General features: G+C 46.2%; 1 protein-coding gene across 4 annotated transcripts; it reads left to right on the forward strand.

Moving 5' to 3' along the window:
• Nucleotides 1-1,989: 1,989 nt before the first annotated feature.
• Nucleotides 1,990-27,699, forward strand: ENTPD4 (ectonucleoside triphosphate diphosphohydrolase 4). 4 transcript variants are annotated; one of them, XM_074195337.1, is made up of 13 exons: nt 1,990-2,085; nt 7,714-7,829; nt 10,858-11,055; nt 11,538-11,743; nt 14,751-14,901; nt 15,516-15,619; nt 17,656-17,715; nt 18,051-18,205; nt 19,250-19,416; nt 20,575-20,899; nt 21,209-21,294; nt 21,737-21,898; nt 24,220-27,699. In XM_074195337.1, the coding sequence occupies exons 2-13, from the start codon at nt 7,822-7,824 to the stop codon at nt 24,446-24,448; spliced, it is 1,851 nt and encodes a 616-aa protein (XP_074051438.1). In that variant the 5' UTR covers nt 1,990-2,085; nt 7,714-7,821; the 3' UTR covers nt 24,449-27,699. The 4 variants fall into 4 exon arrangements, with proteins under 4 accessions (XP_074051438.1, XP_074051435.1, XP_074051453.1 ...); XM_074195334.1 differs by lacking the exon at nt 1,990-2,085 and adding an exon at nt 3,133-3,237; XM_074195352.1 differs by lacking the exon at nt 1,990-2,085 and adding an exon at nt 3,133-3,237 and having other exon boundaries at nt 18,051-18,181.
• The last annotated feature ends 122 nt before the right edge of the window (nt 27,700-27,821 follow it).

The following is a 27,821-nucleotide window of genomic DNA, read 5'->3' on the forward strand; positions in this document are numbered from 1 at the left end:
GATTAAAACATACTTATTTCATTTTAATATTTTTGCTTTTTTTCAACATGGCTAATATGGAGCTATTTTTTGCATGTCTTCCTTTGTATAATTGACATTGCATTGCTTGGGTGGAGGAGGGGGTTACACAGAGGGAGTGGATTTGGAACTCTAATTTCTTAAAAAAAATGAATGTTAAAAATAAAGTCTAGAAAAACGATCTAGCATTTCCATAACACTTTGAAGGTTTGCAAAACACTTTACCAAAGTTATCTCATTTGATTCTTACCACAACAACTCTGGGAGATGGGTGGGATGATCAATCTATTTCCATTTTACAGCTGAGACAAACACAGAGGTTAAATGACTTTCCAGGATTACACAATTAGCATGTGTCTGAGGCAGAATTTGAATTCAGGTCTTCCTGACTCCAGGTCCAGGGCTCTCTATCCACTGAGATTCTTTGACTTTAGAACCAGTACCTCTAGAACCTCAGGAACAAGCCTCCAGCTAAGACCCAATGAGAGCAAGTCGTGAATGTGGAGAGGTGGGCACGTGCATTCTAATTCACACTGTTGAAGTTATAATTATGTGAAACATAGCCAGTGGTTTTAACTCTGGAAATCTTCAGGGCAAATTTGAGTCATTGGGGCCTCTCCATCAATTGTATGCAGGATATTTTCTCTTTTAATGAATCATTCTTGTGCAGTAAATGGTCATCTCAGTTTCTTCTATTTGATGAAGATGTCCAAGGACTCTCATGATGGCCATCTAGCTTTGGTTATGTTTGTGGCAGGTAACAAGTGACCCCACCCCTCCCAAACACACCTCCTCTAGTCTTTCAAAAACCTCCCCAGGGACTTGGCTCAATAGTGCCTCCTTCTGGGTTCTTCCTCCCTTGTTTAGCTTCATCTCTGTCCAGCTTAGTTATGATCCATCCACAAAAAGTTCAGTTCTTTTCTTTTTCCCTTACCCTGAAATCCAAAATCAACATACAGCTCCCCTTTGGGTGGTTTTAAGCCTTACCCCCATGCCTCAGTAGAGCATGGGGTAATATTAGTCTAGACTGTGGGCTCTTCCAAGAGTGCCACAAGTTTTGGCAAGTTCTACCGTGATGGATTTGCTTCAGGTTACAAGCCTGGTGATGGGGAGGGGGGGGAAGGACTGCACTGAGGTCCAGCCCCAAAACCCCAATCTTCAAGGGACCAAGTCTCAGTAGGAGGTGACCCCTGGCTAAGCAGCCCTCTGGGGAAATTATAATAACAAATACAAAAACTGTTTCCAAATGACAGAAAATCAGTTAATCTTGGTCTTGGTCTTTGTTTTTTTAGACAGATGCTCTAAAATTATAAGTTGGAGAGCAGGTAGATGGAGTTTCTTCACCCAAGAGTCCCCAATAACATCATAGGTCCAGTTCCTTTATGAACTGTGATTAATACATCGAAACTGGCAAAACCAACTGTGCCTGATAGTCTTTGCGCCATTCTTCTCCCCTAGTCTCACCTCTTTCTTCAGAGGAGGGAACATGTTTCATTTTTTCAAGTTTTCATGTTCTCTGGATCTGAGATTGGTTATGACAATCGATCCGTATTTGTTGGTTAGAAATGTTTACATTTATGTTTTTGTTTTCCTCTTGTCCATTGCCCTCCTGGTTCTGCTTACTTTATTCTGTATCAGTTCATACAAGTCTTGCCGAGATTCTCGAAAGTCCTCATAGTTCTCCTTTCTCACAGATTACTAATGACGAATGTTCCTTAATTCAGCCTTCAGACTTCCATGTTCAGCCATACCCCTGTTGATGGCTTCCTAGAGTTACAGAATGAGGGTGAAATGCCGGCTTTTACCGTTCATTTACGTAAACACTCTTGTCTTTGGTGGAGATGGATGCCCACACTCCGCAGCTGCCCAAGGGGCGGCATTGAGGAGTTCTAGAGAGAAGAGGCAAGCTCACTGTTCTCCGCTTCTAGATTCCAGGAGTGGTTCCAGAATGCCCCCAGCTCCCTGAGGGGGAATCCCTGGGAAGGAGCCAGCCGTCTGGGGGAGCCGCCTCCGTCCTGCCTCTACGTCAGCTTTCTTCACTGGAGACCTCGGGGAGCTTCTCCAAGGGTGAGATCTGAGAGGCTGTCCTGGCTGGCCCATGGGAGGGAGCGCCTTCACCTGGCCGGCTGGGTGTGTTCTCATCTGTCCGCCGCGCCGGCTTGTTTGTCGGGGTCCACAGGTTCATCTGCTAACCTGTGTGGTTTTTGTGGCTCCTGGCAAATGAAGGGGTTGCTATCTGGAGTTGCTGCTAGCCTGCCACTATTAGGTGAGACGGATAGATGGAATTCCACCTGCCGGTCAACCTTCTGCTTTGGGAGGTGGGCAGGGCCAGTCTCCTTTTGGAGAAGGCTAGATAAAGGGACTCTAGAGATATCCCTGGGGGGCTCTAGAGATCCGCGGGTACAGACAAAGCCCGGGGGACGGGGCAGCCCAGACACACCCTTGTAACACCAGACTTATCTGGGGCCTGTGCTGAGTGCCTGGTCAGAGGATCTGGATTCAGATTCTGCGTCCAGTGCTCTGCTTCTGGGGCTCCCTTCCCTATTAGTAAAACGAGAGGAGACCTCGGGGCTCCGGGCCGGCCCAGCTCCGGGCCGGTGCGCTCTGCAAGGCAGGCTTTATGCAGAGACCTCCCAGCCAGGGGAGGCCGCCCGCAGTGCGGATCGCCAGCCCGGGCCTGCACGCGCAGCCCCGCGGGCTCCTTAGCTTTTATTCTTAAACGCCCGAAGCTCTGGGGTCGCGGCAGAAGCCCCCCGGGGCTGCAGGAGCCCCCCGCCCCTCCCCTGTAAAGCCGGGCGGAGCCCACGTGGCAGAGGCCGAGGCCCCGCCCTCTCCCCTAGCCCCGCCCGCCGGGCGCGAGGCCCCGCCCTCTCCCCTAGCCCCGCCCGCCGGGCGCGAGGCCCCGCCCTCTCCTCTAGCCCCGCCCCCACCGCCGCCCGATCCCTCGGCCTCGGCCCCGCCGCCTCGGTCGCCTCTGCGCGTGCGCGCGGGCGCGTCCCGACGTCAGCGTGCCGCCGCCGGCCCGGGGCCGCGCCGAGGAGCGGAGGCGCCGCCGGCCCGGAAGCGCCGTCCCGGAAGCGCCGCCCCGGAAGCGCCGCGGCGGCCCGGGGAGCCGGAGGCCGCGCTGCCCGCGGAGCCGCCGGGGCCGAGATGCGCCGGGCCCGCCGCGCCCTGCGTCCGGGGCCCTGCCGGGGCGGCGCAGGCGGCGCGGGCCTGCAGGTGAGGCCGGGGGGGCGTCCGTCCGACCGCCGCCCGCAGTCCGGCTGTCCGCGGCCCCTCGGGGCCCTCCGCCGCCCGGCTGAGGCCGAGCGCCCCGTGTCACAGCCGCGGCCGGACTCGAACCCAGCGCCGCCCCCCGGGAAGCCCTCGTGCCCGCCCAGGGGAGGGGGCGGCGGGGCTCCCGGTGTGGAGTGTCAGCCGCCACGGCCCGCCCGGCCCCCCGTGCCTCCGTCCCCACCCGAGACCCCCGGCGGCCTCCGTGGGTTCCGGGCTGCCGGTACCGGCGCCCCACGGCCTGGGGACCGGGGCCGTGCCGCCCCCCGCGGGCACCTCGTGCCGCCTCCAGCCCCCTCCCGGGCCTGGGCCACCCTGAGGCCTCGGCCGCCCCTTCTGTCCAGAGCCCCCCCGGGGCTGCCCCCCCCACCCAGCTGCCCCCTACCCATCCAGCCCCCTCACCCAGCTGCCCCCCTCACCCAGCTGCCCCCTACCCAGCTGTCCCCACCCAGCTGCCCCCCACCCATCCAGCCCCCTCACCCAGCTGTCCCCACCCAGCTGCTCCCCCCACCCAGCTGCCCCCCACCCATCCGGCCCCCTCACCCAGCTGCCCCCCACCCAGCTGGCGATGCTTCAGTAACAGAACGGCCTGCCTTTATCCCATGGCATCGCGGTGCAGGAGATGGCCTTCAAAGGTTTTGAAAGGATCAAGGTTTCCCACCTCCGCCCTCCCCTCTCACCCGCCGTGCCCGACATTCCTCTCACCCGCCGTGCCCGACATTCCTCTCACCCGCTGTGCCCGACATTCCTCTCACCCGCTGTGCCCAGCATCCATCCTTCCCCCTTGCTCCGGGCACAGCAGCTCTCTTGTCCACCGCCGCTTCCAGGCAGGCTCAGGTGTCCTTCCCCGGGGAAGCTCCTGGATCACCTTCCTTCCAGGTGCCCTCCCCTCCAGAAGGATGTGTACTGAGGCTTTAGTTGTCCCCCAGGAGCACTGGCACCGCTTCTGGTTGTCTCCCTTGCCCAGACTGCCTCCTTGCCTAGCAGCCCAGAGCTGTTCCCGTTACTCCGCCCTGCTTCCCCTGATAAGAATCTTAGAGGTCCTAAAATCCAAGCCACCTTCTATTCCCAACTAAGAAAACCATTCCCCAGATTGGGAGAGGGAGGTTTCTAAGTTTGATGACAAAGCTAGGACTTCCAATCCTGGCCTCATCTTTCCACCAGGATGACTTCACTTTCCTGCCAAAATCAGATACAACCCCGGCTGGGTCTTCAGACCCAAGCTGCCCCTGGTAGAAGTCTTTATCCCTACCATCCTCTCTCACCTCCCTTGGCTACCAGCATTTCGTCCCAGCCAGCCAGATGATGACACCACAGCCTGGACCTTCCCCCTCCCTTACACGTTGGCATGTCTGGTAGAGGGAGAGGCCAGAGGGGGGGAATATGCTAGAAAATGATCACAACACAAGGGAGCAGACTCTTGACTTTAGCCTAGCATCCCCTGTTGTTGTGCAGGACCCTCAGAGGTAGGATCTGTGTTTTACGTTTATATAAAAGTCAGTTTAAAAATATAAAAGCCAGAAACAGATTTTGGGAATTGGAGGGCTGTTTTTGTGTGTGCTTAATGGCCGCAGGTTTCTTTGTGGCAAATTGGGACTGCCTGAAATTGCAAGGTGCAAAATATTGTGTGAAAGTGTTTTTAAAGGAAAATCATTGTCATTAAGAAATTTCCATGTTAGAAGACAATCTGGTCATCTTTCCAAGACTGACTTCGTCCATCATCTCACATTGCCTCCTTTTAATATAACTTTGCTCAGTTTAATGAAAGTAAAAAATTTTCAGCCTTGGAAAACTTTGAAAGGTTCATGGGGGGGGGGGTCTAGTTTGAATTTACTGTCATCATCATTTGTGCTCTTTCTTGGTTGTTGAATTGATTAAATTATGTAATGGAATGGGATTTTCTGAAGCTTGCTGACTTTGTATTCAGGTGCTTACCTAGCTGCAGGTTAATGTGTAGGAAACCCTGTGCTCTGTGCTCTTGATTTAGTTCCTGGACAAGTTGTGGAGCAGCTGGTCTGGAAAGTATACATAGATAGCCCTGGGGGGAGAGTCACAAAACAGGCAAACAAAAGTGGCCCCCAGAGGTCAGGCCCAAGAGCTGGGTGGAGCCCCAGCCTGGCAAGTCTACTCCTCAGGTTACCCTTCTAGAAAATGGACTTGATATTTCTCTTAGATCTAATTCCTCTGTCACAACATGACTAACTTGGGAATGTTTGTTCAACACGATTGTGCATTTCCAACTTATACCAGATTGTTCACTGCCATGGGAAGGGAGGGGGTAGAATAATGCAGAACAAATGGATGAATATTGAAAACTACCTTTGCACGGAATTGGGGGGGGAAATAAGAGAAAGTATAAAATGAATTTTAAATCCTAAAGTACCCCATTTTGTAATTATGTAGTATTAGGCAAAGACATGGCACTTGTCAGTATTGTTTATTTAGTAAAAGAATGATGCAAGATAACACTTAGGTCATATAGAATCAAGTGTGTGAACTGGGATCACAGATTAAGCAAAAATAGAGAAATTCAAAATAATTATATGACAGAATTGTTCAGCAGTGATTTCTTAGGGAAGGTAAATGTTGACTCGGACCTTGAAAGAAGGATAGGGTTGGGGCAGCAGAAGGGAAGGAGGAAGCAGGGTAATGATGGCATTTTAGATTCAAGAGAAGATTATTTACTAAAGGGAGAAGGCCATACATGGGAGGTGCCAAGACCTGGGGCATTCTTGTGGCATAGGACAGTAGCAGAATTATAGAAAACAGGCCAGTTGGGAAGGCTTTATCCTGGATAAACTTGGCTTTGCCCCCCCCCCCCAAACTTCAGGGAGTTGTTTTAGATTCTCAAGCTGGTGAGGCAGGTGATGATAGGAATATACACAATGATAGCAGGATGGAGGGGAGCGCGGCTGGGAGGCTTAAGAAAAGAATGGGGGAAGGGGGCTGTGGAAGTGGAGACTTTAAGAGGAAGAAAGGGCACCATTGGCGTGAACATGAGGCTAGGAGAGCCGGGTCCTTTTGTGAGTCTGAGAGACGGAGAGAACGCTGCCTTCCACTACTATGGGGGAATGGTGCACGAGTACAGGCTGGTGGGTTAGCATGTAAACCCCCATCACCCTGGCTTTTCTTCCTTCACATTGTGGTCCAGTCAGATCAGCACTCCTCCTTCACCCACACCTGAGAGTTGAGCCCAAGATCCACCTTCTCCAGACAGCCTTTCCAAGCCCCCCAGCTCACCCCTTGCCTCCAGTTACCCAGAGACACTCAGTATCTCTCTGTTTCTGCATCAGCATGTCTCTGTCCATGGTGATCTGTCGTTGAAAGTAGCTTGTTTCCTTGTTTTTGAGTCGGTATCACCAGCAGGTAGCCCAGGGTCTGGCCTGTAGGCTGGGTCTGATTTCTTCTAGGCGACCTGACTTTCCCCAGAGACTGTCCCCAGAGCCTCCTCGGTCATGGTTTCTGGTGTGGACTTCCCAACTCCAGTCCGGTGTGGAGCACACAGAAGATCCACGTAGGCCTCTCCTTTCTCCAAGGAGTCTTTAATGGGGACTTCCACCTGTGCTCCCAAGGGGGACATTCAATGGTTAGCACAGTAGAGCCGCAGCTAATAATCATGGAATGCCCGAGTCTGGTAGAGATAGCCTTTGTCAGCTGTGCCCGAGAGGTGGGCTGGGCATCACTCAGTCTGATGTGGCTGTCACTGGAAATAGCAGCATCATCAGCAAATGTCTCCCTTGAGCCAAGAGCCGGCTCTGGATCCTGCAGACTGGGTTTCCTGGAGGACCTCGGGGGTCGCTGCTTACTAGCATGCACACTCACTGGCTGCGGCAATTTTCTTCATCCGTCACAAGTGCCTAAGACCAATCTGTGCCTTGTACTTTTTTTCCCCTGAATTTGAAGACAACATTCTTCCTTCCTAAACTTTTTCCTTAAGTTTCAATAACATAAGGTTTTCTAATCCTTTGAATGATGTTGGAGTCCAGCTTTCTAAACAGCTGACATTTATATGGCATATATTATTTATCATATGGCACTGTGCTAAGCACCTTACAGTTATCTCATTTGATCCTCACAACAGCTGGGAGGTAGGTGCTATTATTGCTCCTCATTTCACAGATGAGGAAACTGAGGCAATCAGTGGTCACATAGCTCCAAGTATCAGGCTGAGTGTCTCGGGTCTTTCTGAATCCAGACCCAGTACTCTTCTATGTTACTGAGGTGCTCTCAGATCACCTGCTATGTTCACCAAGCGTTTGGGGCCATAACACCCCATGTCACAGGCAGCTCTCTGTAGGTTGCCCATCTGCTGGGCAATGATCAGTCAGCAGTGGCTGCTCCAGACACTTGCAGCGTAGCATATTCTTACCATTGTAGCAAATTTGTGATCAGGTCATCTCTCTCTCTCTCTCTCATCTCCAGGAACAGGAAGCCTTTGGCTCTTTGGATGCCCAACTGATTTTGTAACAGTGCATTGAAACGCCCGAGACCAAGAAGCTTGATTTGATTTCTCCAACTGATCATCTCAGCATGGGGAGGTAAGTGTCCAGCCCCAGGGCTTGGTGTCCCTCTCCCTTGGAGTAGGTCCCAAGTTTGGAGTGCAAGTTGCGTCAGCAAACCTCTCAGAGTGAAATTGTGTGGTGTTAGGGCCATCTTTTCTGGACTTTTCCAAGCCCAGTGGGGCTGATGCTATAAAAGGTGACAGATCAGAGGGATGAGAAAGGGACCTGCTGTAGTTATGAGGGAAGGACCGTAAGTTTTGGTGTCTCTCACACATGAGGCCGTCTGTAACTATCTGAAGGGTGGGCTGGAGGAGAGGACCCTAAAAAATGACAATAGAAATAAAGAAGGGGATTTCTCATTTTCAGTTGTACAAATCCTTTCCTTCTGGAAGGGAACTCTTTGGTGGGTTGCTAAAGTTCTTTTACCCCCTGCCCTGTCTCACCCTTCACAATGACTCAGCCCCTCCTGATGTTAACTCTTATCCTTTGGGCCTGAATTATAAAAGGATTGGCCTATGAAGGATGGTTTATTTTTATATCCTTTTTGTTCTTGTATCCTTTATTATTAAATTTCATTTTTGTAAAGTAGTTCTAAATGTTCTTTTATGGTTCACAAGTGCCTGTTGTATTTTAAACCAAAAAAATGAAAACCTTGAACCTGGCTTAAGCCAGCTTCAGACTTAGCCCACAAAACTTCTCCCTTCATCTTTTCCTTAGGTTCAAACACATTTATTCAGAATCCACTATGTGCAAAGCCCTATGCTTGGTGTTAAGAATACAGAGACAAAGCCAAAAATTGACTTGGAACTGTCAGAATTCTACTGGATAATAGTATCATCCTGGTGGTGGGTGTTTATTTAGGAAACTAACTACCTGTTACCAAAAATACTCTGGGGGCAGCCTGAATTACTTCCTCCCCATTCTCTCGCCCTGTCTCTCCCCCAGCTTGAGCCCACATTCCCTGGGATTCAGTGTATCCTTGTGGGAGGAGATTGTGTCCCAGGTGTTGGGACATTTGTGTCATGGGAACCACTCCTCTCTAAAAGCTTTATGTGGCTGATTGACTAAACTGATTCTCAAGGGACAATATTGGGATGAACACACAGTGAGGCTAGAGCCAATAGTCTTGGAGAGTTACCACCAGCTTCTTTTGAGGGAGATGGAGCCTTGCCCGGGAACCTGAGACTCCCTTGGGAGAAGGGAAGTGGACTGGAAGTGGATGTGTTCCACACTGCTTTTATAGAACGCACATTAGTCATCATAAGAGCACCTGTGTGAGCTGTTCATCACCCACACCTCTCAGTCAAGGCAGTTTAGGGAGGCAGTAGATAGAACTGAGCTCAGATGTGACCTGTGTGATGACCAGGAGGGCAGGCCACCTCAGCTCCATTTATTTGCCTTGGACAAGAGGACAGCTCTTCCCTCATCAGGTTGTGGGAAAGGTCAATGAGATCATATCTGTTACGCCCTTAGACAGTACCTAGCATGGAGGAGGCTTTCAGTAAAGCTTGTTTCTCCTTCCTTTATGCATTAGAGTATTTAATATATACTCCAATTCTGCACAGAGTCAGACTGCAGAGGGTGATGGAGCTAAGATCCAGATAAATCTCCTTGATGAGATTGTGGAGTTTAGGACTTCCAGGGATCTTCATCCCATAGCTGGAGATCCATTCCTTTGACACGAAAGTTTCCATATATATGTATTTAGATAGATAGATAGATAGATAGATAGATAGATAGATAGATAGATAGATAGATACCTATATCTATCTATCTCTATATATATACATATATGTATATACATACACTAGAAAATAATGCTTAAAGGGGAGAATGTAGAAGTTGACATTTTTTATATAAATATAATATCCATTATTATCTCCAGAGCTAAATAATAGTTTGAGAATTTTTATCCCATCTGCTGATTTGTGATATGGGTATGGATAATTATACTTTTTTCATTCCCTCAATATCCTCACATAAAAGTAGGACAAAAATGTTTAAATACAAGGGTGTCTTAGTGGAGTGTTTTGTTTGTTTGTTTGTTTGTTTGTTTTTTGGCAAGGCAATGGGGTTAAGTGACTTGCCCTAGGTAATTATTAATTGTCTGAAGCTGGATTTGAACTCAGGTACTCCTGACTCCAAGGCTGGTTACTCTATCCACTGCGCCACTTAGCTGCCCCCAATGGAGTGTTTTTAAAAACAAATATGAACCCATTTGTGTAATACTATTATTTACAGCATCATTTTTTGTTGTCACAAAGAATTGTAAACTAAGAGTGACCAACTAGGGGATGATGTAACAAATTATGGTATCTGAATGTAATGAAATATTATTGTACTGTTGGAAATAACAAATGGTGAGCAGAAGTAAAAGAACAATTTTCATAATGACTACATCTTTACACAGGAAAAAAACTTGGAAGGCCTTATGAGCTCTGATCAAAGTAGTGACTGCCTAAGATTGCCATAGACCAAGGAGGAAGCCTGTTTGGCCACCTGGCAGAGAGGGGATAGTCTCAAAATGTTTTTTTCCTGACTGTGCTTATTTATTACATAGGAGGAAATTGTTTTATTTTGATTCTTTGCAGAGGGTGAAGGTGAGATTGAGGCAGAGGGGATGAATAGTAAGAATGATGACAACAAAAGAAGACAAGAAATCAGAATGTCATTGAAGTATTTTATTGAATGCACAGAAGAACACAGAAATTTAGGGAGAAACAGTCAAGCAGGATACCTTTGAAACTAATATGTTGACTTTATGGCATTGTTTTAAAAAATACAAGCCATATGGAATAGAGATGAGCAATTTCAGAGACTATCTCTTCATTTCTTTGTATGTGGGAATGTTTGTGTTTGCTGATGTTTGTCAAATCCTAAAATATTGTAAAAATATTTACATTGGAATGGCTTTAATACCGTGGATATTATATTGAACAAAACACACACCATAGAAAACATGATTGCACTAACATATGAGTAGGAAATAGAAGCATCTCAGAAAGAATTATAAGAAGGACTGGTCTCACTGATCCCCTTTGAACTGTTGCTCTCTGTATTTCAGGATCAGTGTCTCCTGCCTCTTTCCTGCTTCCTGGCATTTTAGCATCTCCCCATTGGGATGCCCTCGAATTCTGAACACCAACCTGCGTCAGATTGTGGTTGTTGGCATCTTGGCTGCTGCTGTTTCCTTGTTGTATTTCTCTGTCATCATAATTCGACATAAGTATGGACGATTGTCCCGGGATAAAAAGTTTCACAGGTGAGATAGAATATAAGGATCTCCCTTCATGGCTCAAAGGGGCCTTAATAAGACAGTTTGACCCAGCCACTCCAAAACCACTTGCCTGGGCAGAGGCAGAAAGGAGTACAGTGATCCTATGCAGCTTAGTGTGTTATCTGCATGCTGAAGTCATGCCAAAGCGATCTCTTGGAGTGATCGTTGAAACCAGATTTTAGCTGTGGCCTTGCTGTTTTTTAAAATTAAAGTGGATATTTTGTTAGTTTTAAAAGCAAGTAGTTTTATCTTTTGAACTTCAGATTTTGTTAGGAGAACCATGTGTCACCACCTATTTGCTTATTTTCTGTCAACTTGAGTTATTTGACAAATAGTTTCAAAATGTCATAGTGATATTATTGCACAGTTTTAAAGTTCATTGGACATAATGACTTGGCTATTTTAAAATCTCTTTATTAGATTTAAGGTGTACCTTTGAAGTACCTCCTCTGATATTCTCTTGCTAGGTATCTGGCCCGAGTGACAGACATTGAAGCTACTGACACCAACAACCCCCACATCAATTATGGTATCGTAGTGGACTGTGGCAGCAGCGGATCTCGGATTTTCGTCTATTGCTGGCCACGGCACAATGGCAATCCCCATGATCTGTTGGATATCAGACAAATGAGGGACAAAAACCGAAAACCAGTAGTCATGAAAATAAAACCAGGTATGTAGATAGTAAAGATGATGGTGTTGGTTCTTTTGCCTTTTCCATCCCAACTAAGTCATCTGAATTTAGAGGCTCAGCATCTCCAGTCTGTGCTCCACAAGGGTTCCTGCACACTGTTGGGAGATTCATCTTCTTCAAACATTAGTTTTCTCACAAACCTTTTATGACTCAGTGACTAGGGCAGGTGATTCAGGGTTTCCCAGTAGAAGGCAAAATTCCTGTGATGGAGCACCAAACCATTTGCTACTGCCTTGCCTTCCTGTTTGAAAAGTTCCCTCTCATAGTGAGCCAGGAACTAACTGGGGAGAAGGGCCTCTGTCCCTCTTATACTCTGCTCATTCCATTTAGTTTCCTTGTTAGCCCCCTCAGAGACTTTACTAGTGCATCTCCCTTTTTCCCTACCCTACCCCACCCCACCATCTTCCTTCAGTTTCAAGATGTTAGAAAAATTAAAAACTGAGACAACAAGTTTAGGGCTTCTTACATAAGAAAAGAAGGTCCTTGACCTGAATTTCAAGGCCTTACACCATTTCTTCCTGGCCTAGCCTTCTAAACTTAGCTCGTCTTCTACATAAACCCTGCACTTCAGGCAGATGAGTCTGCTGGTTATCCTTTGGCAGCAAGCTTCTTGACTGTCAGGTTTGTTAGGTTGCTTGATTCACACTTCCACAAAGGGCAGATACTCAGAGGTTGATATCTTGCTCCTGGGCAACTTCTCTAGTTCTCTCCAGTCCTCACAATCAGTCCATGGCAGCCTGCTATAACTGCTACAACTCTTTGTCAAGTATTTGGAAGTCCTGGGCTCGGCACAGACATCGTTCCCACTGAGGAGGAGGGAAGTCACCATGTGAAACGCCTGTGCCTTTATATAGACATCATTGTCATTAAATTGTCCTCCTTTTTGCCACTGCCCTGGCAAGCGACTTTGGGGTAGTTGGGCAGTAGCCTACTTCAGGATAAGAGTTTGTTTGGGGTGGTTCTAAGAGGTGATGGTTTGGAGTTTCTCTTAGCTGCAGGCTGACTTCAGAACCCATTCATAGCAAAAGATAACCTGGTCATCATAGAGGTCTTCATGAACTCTGGTTTGTGTTCCAATAAAATGACTATAGATTGGGGGGGGGGGGGGCAATAGGGAAAGGGCCTCAAATGCTGAATAGAGAAATTTGGGCTTATCTTCAAAGTCATAGGGAAACCACTGTAGTTTATGGAAGTGGAGCAAGCGGCCTGGTCAGAAATTTGCTGCACTTTGACAAAGGGAAGAGTCAGTGGAAACTGAGGAGACTGTTGTGATCATCCAAGTGATGATGTGGTGACTATGGAATTAGAAAGAATGGAATAGATGAAAGATTCTGTAAAGTAAGGAATGAGAGAATTTGGCATCTAGTTATGTGATGAGAGAGAGACAGACAGAATCTAGGAATTATATACATAAAGACCCATAAACAGTGAGCCCATGGGCTCATTCAGGGAAATAGTGTAGTGAGAGCCTTGAGATGATCCAGAAAAGGAGACGAAGGAGAAACAATCAAGACGTCTAGGAGAACAAAAAGAAGAGTGTCACAGTTGGCTTCTGGTTTTTTTTTTCAGTAAAATATGAGACAAAAGTCCTCTACTGAGAGAAAGGAGGAGTGAGTAGTCTGGGATACTTGAGTTTCATAGAACCATAGAACAGGAGATTTAGAAGGGCCCTCAAAAGCCAGATGGTCCAAGACATTCAGGAAAGGAATCCCAGCATGTGGTTGAGGGAAGAGAAAAACAGAGAGTGAACAGGTGTCCAGCAAGTAGTTGCTGCTGGACTCTGAATTAGGTTCCACATTTGAAATTTCAAAGAGGAGCCTTTGCTGAAAGAGAGCAACAGAGAAAATGTCTGACCGTGGCACTGGGTGATCATGGAGAGTAGTATCTGCCCATTCGGCAGAGGTGGGAAGTAGTAGCCAAAGAGGGCTCTGGTTTTCACTCAGGAAACTTGGAATTCTGTATCCAGATTGGAGGAGGAAGAGGTAATAGGAGTTTCACAGCCCAAGGGGATCGACTGGGACTTCAGTTCTGTTGTGTTAGAAGGCAGCTTGTTCTATCACTAACCGAACAAATGAAGAGCAGTCATCAATTCTAGCTTATCCCTCAACAGCCTGAAAAGCACCAGATCATTTTAGATAGAACGTGTTATCAGAGTCCCTTTTTTTAAAAATATCTATTAGGCTGTTTTTCTGAGTCCAAATGTGGTTCCTATGATTCTGAATCTATATCTTCTATAAGATTCTTTTGACATGGGAATGCCCATGCTTTGGAGGTAGCTCACCCTATTTTGGCATAGCTCAGATAGGTAAGGATTTTCACTTTGACAGTGTCCTGGAGCCCAAGCCTCCAGACCTGAGCCTCCTAGCCTGGCTCCTGTGTTGCTCTCAGACAGCATCTGCCAGATGTGGAAGTGATGTGACCTAGTAGGTCAGTGGTCCACAGTGGAGGCTGTGGTTGTAGTGTCTCTTCCGGACAACCAACTGTGACCACGGGCAAGTCACATATGAGGCCTCTTTCCTCATTTGTACTAGACGAACTTTGGACGAAACTACTTTGGACATCCCTTCTGTTTTGACACTGTGATTCTGTTGTTGTTGCTTCCAGGCATGTCCAACTCTTTGTGACCCCATTTAGGGTTTTCTTGGCAAAGACTGGAGTAGTTTGCCGTTTTCTTCTCCAGCTCATTTTACAGATAAGTAAACAGAGGCAAACCCGCCAGTAAAGTGACTTGCCCAGGGTCACACAACTAGTAAGTGTCTGAGTCCAGATCTTAACTCAATTTTCCCTGATCCCAGGCCTGACAGTCTGGTATCACCTAGTTGCCTGCTCTGTGATTCTAAGTGACATCCATAAAGACGTCACTTTTTGCAACAAAATGTTAACCAGATGGGTCTGTCTGAAACACTTGGAGGATGGCCATACCCACAGAGTATAGACCCTCTCAGATGGAATTTCTGCTGCTCACTGATGCTTCCTGTTTCTCCAGGCATATCAGAGTTTGCTACCTCACCAGAAAAAGTCAGTGATTATATTTCTCCACTTCTGAGTTTTGCTGCAGAGCATGTACCACGGGCAAAACACAAAGAGACCCCTCTCTATATCCTCTGTACAGCCGGAATGAGAATCCTTCCAGAAAGGTAGAACTATCAGTGTGGGTATTGGGGGAAGAATGGGGAACTACCAGTGTGGGTGGGGCGAGAGGGACAGATGTTAAATAAGGGGTCAGGGAGGAGGAAGTCTTTTATTTGGGTTTGTGGAAGAAGAAATTAAAAATTTATCCTTTGCCTTGCTTTATCATTATAGTCCCACCAAATCAACTAAAAATTCTAATCTTAAAGAGCATTAAATTGGATTATTCTTAACTCTAGGTATTCATTTTTAGAACCTTTGATCTGGATTGTTCTGTTTAGTTCTGGATCTTGGATTTTAGTTTAAGATGGAGAATAACCAGGATGATGAAGGAACTGAAGATGTAGGTGCTGACAAAGGCTTTGAGGGTGGTCTTAAGAACTTTCTTGAGGGAAAATGGTATCAGTTTTCAATTATTTGCAAGGTGGTCTCATGAAGGGGTTTTGATTTCACAGACCAGAGAGACAAGTTCAGAGGTTAAGAAGGTTCGTGGAATGGAGCCACCTTTCTCCCTCAGGGGCCAACTGCTTGGCCAACCTGAGATGCTGTGGGTGTCTTGGGGAGAATATGCCCTGACCCTGAGGTTTCTCTCATGGTTTTTATTATCTGGGATTCTTTTCAGTCAGCAAAAAGCCATTTTGGAAGATCTTCTGACAGATGTGCCAGCACACTTTGACTTTCTGTTCTCTGACTCTCATGCTGAGGTGATTTCAGGGAAGCAGGAAGGTCAGTATTTGATTACTTCATAATCACTTGGTGTCATCAGCACACTTCCCTCTGAATATCACAATCTTCATAGTGGAGAAACTTCCTTCCCAATACGCACTTTTCCCATAGCCAGATTTATGTTGATTGTGAATCATCACAGTTAACCCAGATACGCAGCCTTGGGAAACGTGTCATTTGTTTCCAGGAGCCACTTAGGAAATCGATTTCAGGTTGAGGCAAAAAAAAAGTAGTAAATAGCACCAGTTCTCCAGACTGATGATGGACAGTTATCACAGACTCTCCAAAGCCTCCCAGGATGGAGGGACAAGTCAGGTCATTGGAACAGTAACAAGCATTTTCAAAGAAATAGAAAAAATGACACCTTAGAATGAAATGGAACAATAAACATTTCGAATGTAAAATAATAACTTATTTTATAGACTTCTTGACTGAACAGAGGTTTGGGCAAATGATGGCTAACTAGAATTTTTAAAAGAAATTTTATTTAAAACAATGGGTTTAAGTGATTTGCCCAAGGTCACACAGCTAGGCAGTTATTAAGTGTTTGAGGTCAGATTTGAACTCAGGCCCTCCTGATTCCTGGGCCTGTGCTCTATCCAAAGAAGATAATATTGCCATGTAAAAAGTTAGAACAGAAAAAGAGAATGGTACAGAACACTGCAAATCCATGTTTTGAACCTCCTGTTTTTTAGAAAACATAACTTTCAAAGTTGTCTTACTTTTTGATATTTCTTTTTGAACTTCCTTTGCTTCTCTTCTGTGCATTTTAAAAATACTTCAGTGACCCTCTTTTTCTTTACATTTTTATCTTGACAACACTGACCCTCCCTTGATCAAATCTTCCATTTTTTCCTTCCTTTTCCTCAATGATCTTATTTTTCAGGAAAATATAATTTTGATCATAAAGAACACATTTTCCTGAATTTGTAAGTGAAGGAAGTAATGTGCTTGAAGGGAAAAATCTGATAAAAACAGGAGCCTATTAAGATTTTTCTTAAATTTAATTGTAATTATTCTTAGTTCATTTAATGACCTATTACACCAGTGCTTCATTGTGAGGTGGATGGGACCTTGAAATCACAAAGTTGGACCTATCTCTGAGAGACTGAAAAGGTTTAGAGGGCAGGCCTAGTGACAGATGCCAGCAAGCCTCCCCAGACCTTCCTTCACCAAAGGACCAGCTCTGACTTAGTACAGAAGGGCATATTGCCCTGGAGAGGCTGACCCCTCAGTGATGAGTGACCATACACTGAGGTGTAGAGAGTTTGCTGCCTGCTGCTGAGGATGAAGCATCCACATTTCCCAAAGCCTTTAGTCCTGAGGAATGGGACAGATTGTCATCACTCCAAACAGACTAGCCAGCAGCATTGTGGAAGAAGGAGTTCTCAGATGTTGGATCTCAGACCTCCCAGTTACTGCCACAGAGAATTGTTTTAAATTGTCTTTATACTCATTTGTCACATACTGTTTTAGTTTTCATTTGTTGAGGCCCTAGCTCTGCAACCAAGGAAATGACTGCCCTTCACATAACGCTTTCAGACCTGCAAAATAATTTAACAGACATTATCTTTTTGAGCAACCATTTGAGGTAGGGACCTGCTAGTGTTAGTGTTCCCTATTTATTTTATAGGTGAGGATGCTGAGGCTCCAAAAAGTTCATGTGAATTGCCCATGATCACATTGCTAGTTCAAGGCAGGTCCTGAGCCCAGATCTTCCTGGTTCCTAAGCCAGTGCTTCCCCTTGTTCTCCAAGGCCACTCCAGACTCTGGGTGGGGTTCTTTGGACTCTTTCACAGGGCCCACCGAGATAACCTTGTACATAAGAAACACTCAAAATCATGATTTAATTTGAGAATGAAATTAATTTTTTATGGTCTTACTGAAAGGGCTTTCAAGATACTATATATGTTCAAATTAAGATATGATAGAACATCAACCCTACAAATAAAACTTTACTATGATTTACATTTGTACAAGTCAGAACAAATATTTTAAAATTGGCTTGTTTTTCTTGCTCTTTGAAATGTCTCTAGGTGTCTATGCTTGGATTGGCATTAACTTTGTCCTTGGGCGATTTGAGCACATTGAAGATGGTAAGTGTGATAGTGAAGACAATTAAGCCAGTAGATCTGCTTCTTGGGAAACTTTAATATTTTCTTTTTAATAATTTTTTTTTTCATTTGGAGTTGGAATTTGTTTTAGCCAAATCTCCGACACAGGTTTTACATGTAAACTCAGTACTTTTATGCGTAGGAGACAAGAAGTTGTTTATCTACCTAAATTAAAGTGAATTGTGGAAGAGTTTTGGCTTTAGCAATAGATGAGTTTGACTAAATTCATTTTAAATTAATCATAATTGCAAAGTGGTCTCTTCAGAAGATCCCAAGGGTTAGTTTGTCCCAAGGAAGTTGTCCTGCATGTTTTTCAGATGACGAGGCAGTGGTGGAAGTGAATGTTCCTGGGAGTGAAAGCCAAGCAGCTATTGTCCGCAAAAGAACAGCGGGTATTTTGGACATGGGCGGTGTGTCTACCCAGATAGCGTATGAAGTCCCCAAAAGTGTAAGCTTTGCCTCCTCACAGCAGGTTATTATCTGTACAGATTTCCTTCTGTTTGATTTGATTTTTCATTTAACATGTCTCCATCCATTTTTGTTTTGTTTTCTGAGTCTTAAAGCATCATAACTGTGCTTATTGGGGTGCCACCTCCCCAAACCCAGGAGAAAGGAGACAGGAGGAGAACAGAGGCACATCTCAGCTGAGCTGTTTGGGTTGTCATTGAAATCAGCTGGTTGGTTTTGTTCACCTTGATGAGCTCTTAAGAGATGTCAAAGAATACTTGGTTTGTGTTTTTTTGGGGGGTAGGGGAGATTTGCCTTCAATTATATTTTTTTCCATCAGGTAACTGTAAAGCTCTTTTTAAAATGCCATAATAAAACAAGTCATGACAAATTTTATCTAATAATATGAAGGGGAAAAGACTTGTATTGGTTGTGCCTTAGACACCTACTTGCTTTCCCAGAAAAGACTTAGTTTGCTTGAGAAGGATTTTATTTAAGGTTCATTTTGCCTTTCCGCACTGTGTACGTCCTTTGTAGCTCTCTTGGTTATTGTTGCTGTTTTCCCCTGGGGCAGTAGAATAGCAGGGACCTATGGAGCACACTGGTCAGAAATGAGGATCAGATCTATAACTGAATTGTTACCTCCATCCTTGATGCTGAGTTTCTCTGTCAGTGGGGAAGAGAACATTTCTTAGACCAGAACCATCACATGCTTTCAGCTTCTGAGTGAAAGGCACCAGAGGTGGCACCAGGTGGCCTTTTCTCCTCCCTCACCAGGAGTTTTTTGTTTTGAGACTATAAACGTGGGGGGTGGAGAAAGAGGAGTGTGGGTGGAGGTGGATACTTGCATATTTGCACCCCTCTCTCCCACCCATTAATCCCCATGGTGGCAGAGCTGAGGTTCCCCAGGCTGCTCATGCATTTGATGCTGGGAACCTGGAATGTCACTGTGGGGAGGGAGACAGTTGGAAAGCCTTTTGTTCTAAAGGGACACCAACAATGTACTAGATGCTTTGATTTGGTTTGTTACACTTGGTGGTGAGATTTTTTCCTATCCTAATGTTTCCAGGAAGAAGTAGCCAAAAACTTACTTGCTGAATTTAACCTGGGCTGTGATGTTCATCGAACTGAGCATGTGTACAGAGTGTATGTTGCCACATTCCTTGGCTTTGGTGGCAATGCAGCCCGGCAGAGGTATGAAGACAGCATGTTTGCCAACACAATGCTAAAGAACAGGTAAGAGACTCTGTGCTGGCAGACCATCTGGCTGACTCTTTGGTCAATAAGAAATAACCAGGCAAAAGAGGAAGAATCATTTAACAGAATGGATAGAGAGGTGTGGGTGTGGATCTGTGTGTATGGTGGATATACAATGGATGTGTGAGTGTGAACTAGGATTTCATTTCTATGGAGCCTCCACCTTCATCATTTTCTTGTAAGTATGTTTAGAGGCAAACCTGTAGTCACCAGGCAGGCCATGATTAATCTCCCAATTGTCTGTATACTCTCATCTCTTCTCCCTCCCTCAGGCCATGTCCCCCAGCCCCTGAGGGGCAGCTCTTGAAGTCAGCTCAAAGACATTCTCTTGGTTGGCAAAGGAAATTAAAGGGTGTTAATTTGGTCTGTCAAATTGAAACCTGTTAGTGAACATTTCTTGTGCCTTTCCAAAGACCAATGGAGATCAGTATATGTATGTTCTCAAGTTGTAGTTCTGTGCATTGAGTCCTTTTTGTGATTAGAAGCTCCCTGAGGGGAGCTAGAACATGTCACTGAGCCCATAGACTCAAAAGCACACAGGAGAGCAGCGGCACACAAAAAGTCACAAAAGTTGATTGGCTTTGCATGATGAAAGGACCAGTGGTTGGTACTCTTTAATTTAGATGTAGGGCAACTAAAATTGTGCTGTGATGTACAGTGGTTTGTCTTCTCTGGGGATTGAATGTTATACTCTGTTACTTAGAGAGATACTCCTTGAAGTGACCATGGCTTCCATCATGGCTGGTGGCAACCCATCCATACTTCTTGGACTGTGACCTTCTGCATGGTCTCCCAAAAATCCTCCTCAGCTATTCTGATGGACATGTTCGAATTCTTCTTCATCATTCTCTGTTCATTTATAAATGAGCAGATCAAAGACATGCCAGTGCCTTCAGTCAGCTCTGAAGTTGTATTCCTTAGTCAAGGCCCGATTGTCTTTGGTCCAAGATAGAGGATTTGAGAGTGTGGACTGTGGGGTCACAAAATAAGTTCTTGGAATGAAGCTCTTTCCTTTACTAGCTGTCACCTCTACAAAGTAGGACTAACAACATGGCTGGCCCACTGGAGCTCTATGTCAATGGGAATTGTAATTCTTTAGACATTTTCTCACTTCATCATGAATGTTTCTTTTTGCAGACTCCTGAATCAACACACAGGTCTAACTTCTGATTCTCCATATCTGGACCCTTGCCTGCCCTTAGACATTCGGGATGAAATTCAGCAGAATGGGCAAACAATGTACCTCCGAGGAACAGGGGACTTCACCCTGTGCCGGAAGACTCTCCAGCCTTTCATGAACAAAACCAACGAGACCCAGACTTCCCTCAATGGAGTCTATCAGCCTCCAGTTCATTTTCAGAACAGTGAATTCTATGGCTTTTCAGAATTCTACTATTGCACTGAGGATGTGTTAAGAATGGGAGGAGATTACAATGCTGCTAAGTTTATGAAAGCTGCCAAGGTAATGGATTGAAGTAGGGGTGTGTTCCCTGTTATTTGGGGGGGATGGCAGCCAGCAGGTCTGTGGGTATTGGCCCTGGGAAGCCTCAGGGGAGGCAAGAAAGGGCCTGCTTCCTGATCAGTTCAGGTCAAGGGGGTGGGGGTAGAAGGCCTTGGGAGGGAACCAAAGCCCAACAGGGAGAAAGGGTTCAGACAACGTCCAGCGCAGCTCTTTAACTGAGTTCCAAGAAGGCATAGGACCCAGAGTGGGAGTAAGGGTTTGGTTTGGGTGGCAGAGGTCACTTGAGTCTTTCTGATGGTTTCCCTTTAGGATTATTGTGCCACAAAGTGGTCCATCTTGCGAGAACGCTTCGACCAGGGACTGTATGCCTCTCATGCCGACCTCCATAGACTAAAGTGAGTAGGGGAGACCAGAGGAAGAGAAGCCCAAGTTGAAATATATGCAAAGCATTTTCATGCTGAGGATCAATTCGACTCACCCTTCACGTTAGGAAGGATTACTCACCATATGCAGGGTCTTGTAGTGGCATGGTGGCAGCATTGCTCACTGGAAGCTTTCCAGAAGGACTGGATGCTCCCTTTGTGGGAGTGGTCTTGTCGAGGCTTCCCCCAGGATGCAGGGAGTTCGGGCAGGGGCCTGGGCTTGTCCGGAGTGAGTGAGAACCTCTGCCGTTCACAGAGAAACTGTTGAGAGAGCCTTGGCATCATGTTTTTAAGGAACTGGCTTGAGACCCTTGGGGTTCTGAACCCACTTGCCTGGCCCAGGAGAGTGGCAACCAGGCCCTTTACCTGTGGTTTCTCCTCACTGACAAATCTCATTTCCTCTTTTGACTTACAGGTATCAGTGCTTTAAATCGGCCTGGATGTACGAGGTGTTTCACAGAGGATTCTCATTTCCAGTTAATTATAGCAATTTAAAGACAGCCTTGCAGGTCTATGACAAGGAAGTGCAGTGGACCCTGGGAGCCATCCTCTTCAGAACCCGATTTTTACCTTTGAGGTAGGGCAGTTCACTGAGATGTGCGAAGACTACTTCTTTGCCATTAGACTAAGATCACCAAGAGAAAGATTTCTTAGGCAGCACAGCGTGCCAAGGTGGCCTCTGTCATCTGTATCACCTGGGCAGGCTTGAGCTGTTGGCTTCCATGCTTCCTGGCTGTGGGTTCAGTCCTTCATCCTGGGGCCCGCTCTGGGCTTCTCCTTCCTGGGGATGGGAGAAGGTGAGGAAGTGGTCTACTCCATCAGCTGAGCACCTTTAGGCTTCATTATTCTGGGGATCTGTTCTGGTCCCCAGGTCAGCTTAAGCCTTCAAGATCGCCCAGGGGCCCTTGGGGCTCCATTCCTCCCCTCCTTGCCTGGGATCTGGGTCTCTCTAATCCATTTCACCTCTACTGCTTGTTTGGTCCCAGATGTCCTCCCTTCCTTCTGGGTCTGACTGTCCCCCCTCAGACCAGCCCCAGCCGACCCCTTTATCCCCATCATCAGCTATCACTGTCGGTTTCTACTATCTAGAGCCAGGATAGTCCCAAAGACCTAGGACTTGAAGTCAGGAATGACCCAGGTTCACATGCCATCTCTTGGTCAGCCAGCCACACTTTATTGAGCATGTGCCACCTGCCAGGCTGGTGCTGAGAGACAGATGTGATAACTGCCCCTGCCCTCCATGAGCTTTCAGTCTAGGGCCTACAAAAGAGATAGGGGTGGTCAGGGGTGACGTGGAAGAGATGAGGACAAGATGGCAGGGGCTCAAAGCAGGAAGAATGAACATCTGAAGAGAAGACCTGAGGGACACAAAAGTTGCCTTGAGGTATTTGAAGGCCGGTTCTATGAGTGAGATGGGTTCAGCATTACTACCAAGGGCAGATCAAGAAGTACCACAGCCACCTGGGTGGAATCCAGAGGGAACCTGGGGGGCGCCTGAGGGCAGTCCTGGAATCAGAGCAGCTGGGACTGGGCCTTCCTGGTATCCATCTGCCCCCTACCCCCCCCCCACACACACACACACCCTCATTGCTTTCCATGAATGGTTCTCTGTTTAATGCTTACTTTCCCTCATTCCCCTCATGTGCTCAGTACTTGCTAGTTCCACGAGATTAGACTGGGGGGTAGGGGCTTCCCTTGGTGAGCTTCCTGATCAGCTTCTCCAGCCTGAGGGCTGGACAACAAGTCTAGGGCCTTCAGCCCCCAAGTCAGCTTCTGAAGAGCAGGCTGTTCCCCCTGCCAGCCTCAGTTTGAGGGTCTCCACAGGTTCCCCCAGGACTCGGGCCTTAGGGCCACCCTCCTGCCCTAGCAGTCTGCCTGCTGTACTGTATGGGTTCTCTTCATCTTGCCCATTTCTCTTCTAGCTGGTGCCTTGAACTAGCACTTTGATCTGGTTCAGTCTTTAATAGAGCATGAGAACCCTCTGAAGCTTGGCCAGGCCTGCATGCTCTAAGCCTGGGCACCTTCCTGAGGCCTCTGCTTCGGGAGCTCCAGCCCTCACCTGCAGAGGGCGGCTTAGCAAGGACTCTGGGCCCTCCTAAAGTCATGGACTTGGGTGACTGGGAGTCAGAAGGACCTCAGTTTAGTTCTGGCCTCAGTTCTCTCAGTTTCCTCATCTGAAAAATGGGAACCATAATGCCACTTACTGCCCAAGGTCATTTCAAGGACCAAATAAGATCATCTTTGTAAAGCACAATTGTAGATGCTATAGAAATGTTAGTTGTTGTTAATTTTTCACTTGTTTTTCACTTTCCTCTTCTCTGTCTCTCCCAAGCTTCCCAGGTGGGCAGAGGTGTTTGACCCCAGTGTAGTGGTCAGTGTGCAGAACACTCTCTGCAGGGCATCCCCTTGAGGCAGGTGCCCGGAGCTTCATTACACCCATTTTAAAAATCAGGCCCAAAAAGGGAAAGGCTTTTCCCAGGCTTCCCCAGGGCATGCAAGAGGGGCCTGGTGTCCCACAATAGTGATAATAACTAACCCAGGTCACGGTTTAAGGTTTGTAAAGTGCTTTTCTTACGGACTCTCAGGGTTCTCTTAATTCTCAAGTGAACACCCCTCTTGATCAGCACTAAGCAGAACATTATTGGGAGCTCCTATTAGTCCTGAGCCCAAATGTGGAATTCTTCATTGTTGGCTTCTCTGGGTAAAAAAATCAGTCTTCTTGCTTCCCCTCAGAGACGTTCAGAGAGAATTTCTAAATGATGCCATTTTTCTCAGATACCCATTATCCTGGCATGTCTAGGATTTTTACAAAATAATTTAATCAGGTGATTTCACCTTAATGTCCTCTCTGATAATTAATTATTTCTCTTGTGTCCCCCCCCCCCTTCATTTTGGCAGAGACATTCAGCAGGAGAACTTCCGGGCCAGCCATGCACACTGGCGAGGCTTCTCCTTCGTCTACAACCACTACCTTTTCTCTGCCTGCTTCTTAGTCGTCCTCTTATCCATCCTGCTCTATTTGCTGCGCCTGCGGCGGATTCACCGGCGCATGCTGTGGAGTAGCTCAGCAGCCTCCCTCTGGATGGAGGAAGGCCTTGCTCCCCAGAAGATGGCGGGAGCCTTGTGAGCCAGGGCACGAGGGCCGGGGAGACTCGGAAAAGAAAAAGCCATTTTTTGCCTCAGGGGTTCTTCTCATTTCTCCCTCTTTTTTTTTCTTCCTGATTTCATCCCTTCAAATAACAACGAAACCATTTTTCAAAGACCTGTTTTCCCAGCAGTATCGTGTTCACTATTTTTGACAACTGCTTAGGGACGGGAAATACACTTGGTTTAAATAGAACCTCCCAGCCAGAAGTTCTTGGGGCTGTCATTTTTAAACAGTTGTTCAAGTGAATGCACTTTCCTATTTGGGGTAGGGGGAGAGGGGCCAAGAGGAGCACCTCAGGATGAAGAAATCTCCCTCTGCTGCTGCTGAAGAGGGATAAATGTTGACTGGTGTTGGGACTCCTTTTCCTTCCATTGTGGGGAAAATGTTTGTTTTGTATTTATTTTCAAGCCCGATGTGCTGAGATTTCATTAGAAATGTTTGAAAATCCTGAGCCACCCAAAGAGAGGACAAATTGGGGTGGGGCCATAGTGGTCATGAAGAGACCTAGAAAATGGGAAATGTGGATTGACTCTGTGTATACAGTGGTGTGTGTGTGTGTGTGTATGTGTGTGTGTGTGTGTGCATACATATAAAATTCTGATGAATTTGAGTGAGGATAAAGAAAACCTACTCCTTCCCATCTAGAACTCCTAAAAACTAAAGAAAGCAAACTTTAAAAAAGCTCTTGTTATATTTTTGTGGAGAGAAGCCCCGCGCCGTCCCTCACTGACCAAGGGCAACACTGGGACCTTTTGTAGTGCTTGACACTTTCAGAGGAAGGAGGTGGTCAGTGCCAGGGTCCTGGGTCCTTAGCAGTCTTCTCTCTAGTTTGTCTGGAGTCTGACCAGATTTCCTCCTTTAATTTGATGCTTTGAGATATGGCTCAAAGTGGCGCTCAGGAGCTGGTGGCAGACTCTCCCCTGTTAGCATGAGGCTGCAGCTACCAATCTATAACAAAAGGTCAGACAGGAATGTGTGCATTGACTTGGAGGTGATGAGCCCACAGTTCTGAGAAAAAAAAATTTTAAGGAAATTCAAGGGAAACCCCAGGTGGTATGCAGTGCAAATTCTAATTGTAGAAGCTTTGCCTGTTTGAGACATGTAACCTGAAGTCTGGTCACCAGCCAGAGTGAATAAGCCTTCTTTGTGGTCTAGGGAGGTACATGGGCAGGGTTGTCACTGGCTTGAATGTAGGCTGCAAGGTTGAAATTTTGCCTGGTTTGCCCAACAGTTGGATAACACTATTAAGTCTGATTTCCTTAAATACTTTGTTGTTAAAAGCTCTGTATGACAAATATGCAGAGGACAAAGTCCTACCTTCCTAATGTAAATTCTCTAATGATGAAGTCCCCCCCCAAACCACTAAAATGTTCATCCCCAAACTACCCCCAAGTTGAAGTGTTGGCGATTGCTAGGCATAGCTTACTGGAAAGAACCCAAGGATCTTCCTCATGGTACCTTTCGATCTGGCTTTGAAAACACTGATGGACCTTTGACCCCTGGGATGCAGTCTAACTGGTCAGGGACCAGTGGGGAGAGCTGGCCAACTTGAAAGGGGGTGGTCCCCAGAGCTGGAGCTGCACCAGCAAAGGCTTGGCGAAGGAAGAATTGTAAAGGACTTCATTTGGATCCACAACAACCAACGTCCAGATGTGGCCACAGCCTCCCCGGGTTTTGGTATCGGTTGTGTCTGTCCTCAGAGGCCTCCTCTCCCAAAGACCAAGGGGTGGTGCCATGGAATGCCCTTGCCAGTGAAACCTGAGCTCAGGGGCCTTTTTGGTGCTTGGAAACTGACTGGGCAGGCTTCCAAGGTGAGCACCACGTGTAGCGGAGTCTCCTTTATCAGGAAGGGCCCGAGGGAGCAACTGTGCTTCATGGAGAGCCAGCCCAGGGTGGAAACTTGGCCCATGGGTCCATGCCCCACTCCTCCCCTTCAGAGTCTGAGTAGCCAGGCCTAAATGTTCTTTCGTCCTGGGTTTCACTACCTAACTTTGCTCCTTGGTTTTTATTTTTTTTCAAATGGTTTTCAAAATTTCAAGATGAATTTTCCAATAAGCCAGAAAGCAAATAACAAAAAAGTAATTTTCTTCTAGTGATTTTTTAAAAATCAAATGTAATATTGTGATTGGAAATTTTGTTATCTATTTCCTTGTGCCAAATAAGAAATAACATTACATTCCATGTTTTTCATCATTACAGGTTGAATAATGTTCCTTGTCTTGCATGGGCCTATCCTCACATTGCAAAAAATTCATTTTAAAGGTTCTAAGTTCATTATGTCTAACTGGTCTAAGACTGGTGCATGTTACAAGTCCCTGGTTTATCACATCACCCTTTGGGGTCATCAGACTATTAGGAAACATTTTGCATTCCTGATTCACATGGTTATGAGTTTTACCATTTAGGAAATGTAATTTTCTGGTAGACATTTCCCTCAACATTTATTTACAGAAGCCTTTAGGTAACTGTTCCTTGGGGCCATGTCCAAAAGTACCATGGGTCTGTGGAACCTCCCAAGAGTGATGATCCATTTTTACTCCTATTGTGAAAAGTCCCTGTACCCCTCAGTGAACGCAGCTTCTGAAGCCACTAGGCCTGTGCTAAGAGGGTTAACTTTATTTTCAAATCTTGGGTAAGGAATTGTGAAAGGTTCACAACAAACAGAGCTTGGACATCAAAATATGATGACAGATTTATAAAGTGATGAGATGACATTTTTTCCCTCTGACCTGATGACTGGTGTATTTACATTTCAAAATCAAGCCCTCATAAAGCAATTGAGGGTACAAGGAGGATCACATAGGAGATTAAATGTCCAAAATGGGGGTTTAAAACATTTTTAAAAAACAACTTTGTGTGGTGGTAATGTTCAATGTCATGCAAATATGCTAGGTATTTGGCTATCCCCATGGCTTGGGCCATCTGGTATCAGTGCTGTCTTTGTAACCATTACAAGTGATGTGACCAATGAAGGAGAATTTTGCAACCTGTCATTGAAATGTTAGGACTTTACTGTTGGGAACTACAGAAAATGAGGGAATGTGTTTAAATTTGTTAATCAAATCAATGTTTCCTTTTAAAGTCAGTAATCCTTGTTTTAGAAATCTTTGAGTTGGGACCTCCACCAAATCCCTGTATCCTTTCATTTTCCATATTGTAGCAGCACCATCTTGGCACACGCAGATGGACACTGATGGATGCTGAGAATAAAGTAGAAATTCATGACATTACTTCCAGTCGGTGTGGTCTGGAATCCTGGTAGAGATTTGGTTGAGTAGCTTGAATCTCATTAGAAGGAAGAGCTTTCACTGACAGTTAACTCATCTATTTTCCAGTTAAGTAGAATATACTG

This window comes from Macrotis lagotis, chromosome 1, assembly GCF_037893015.1.
Source record: "Macrotis lagotis isolate mMagLag1 chromosome 1, bilby.v1.9.chrom.fasta, whole genome shotgun sequence".
NCBI classification, from domain to species: domain Eukaryota; kingdom Metazoa; phylum Chordata; class Mammalia; order Peramelemorphia; family Peramelidae; genus Macrotis; species Macrotis lagotis.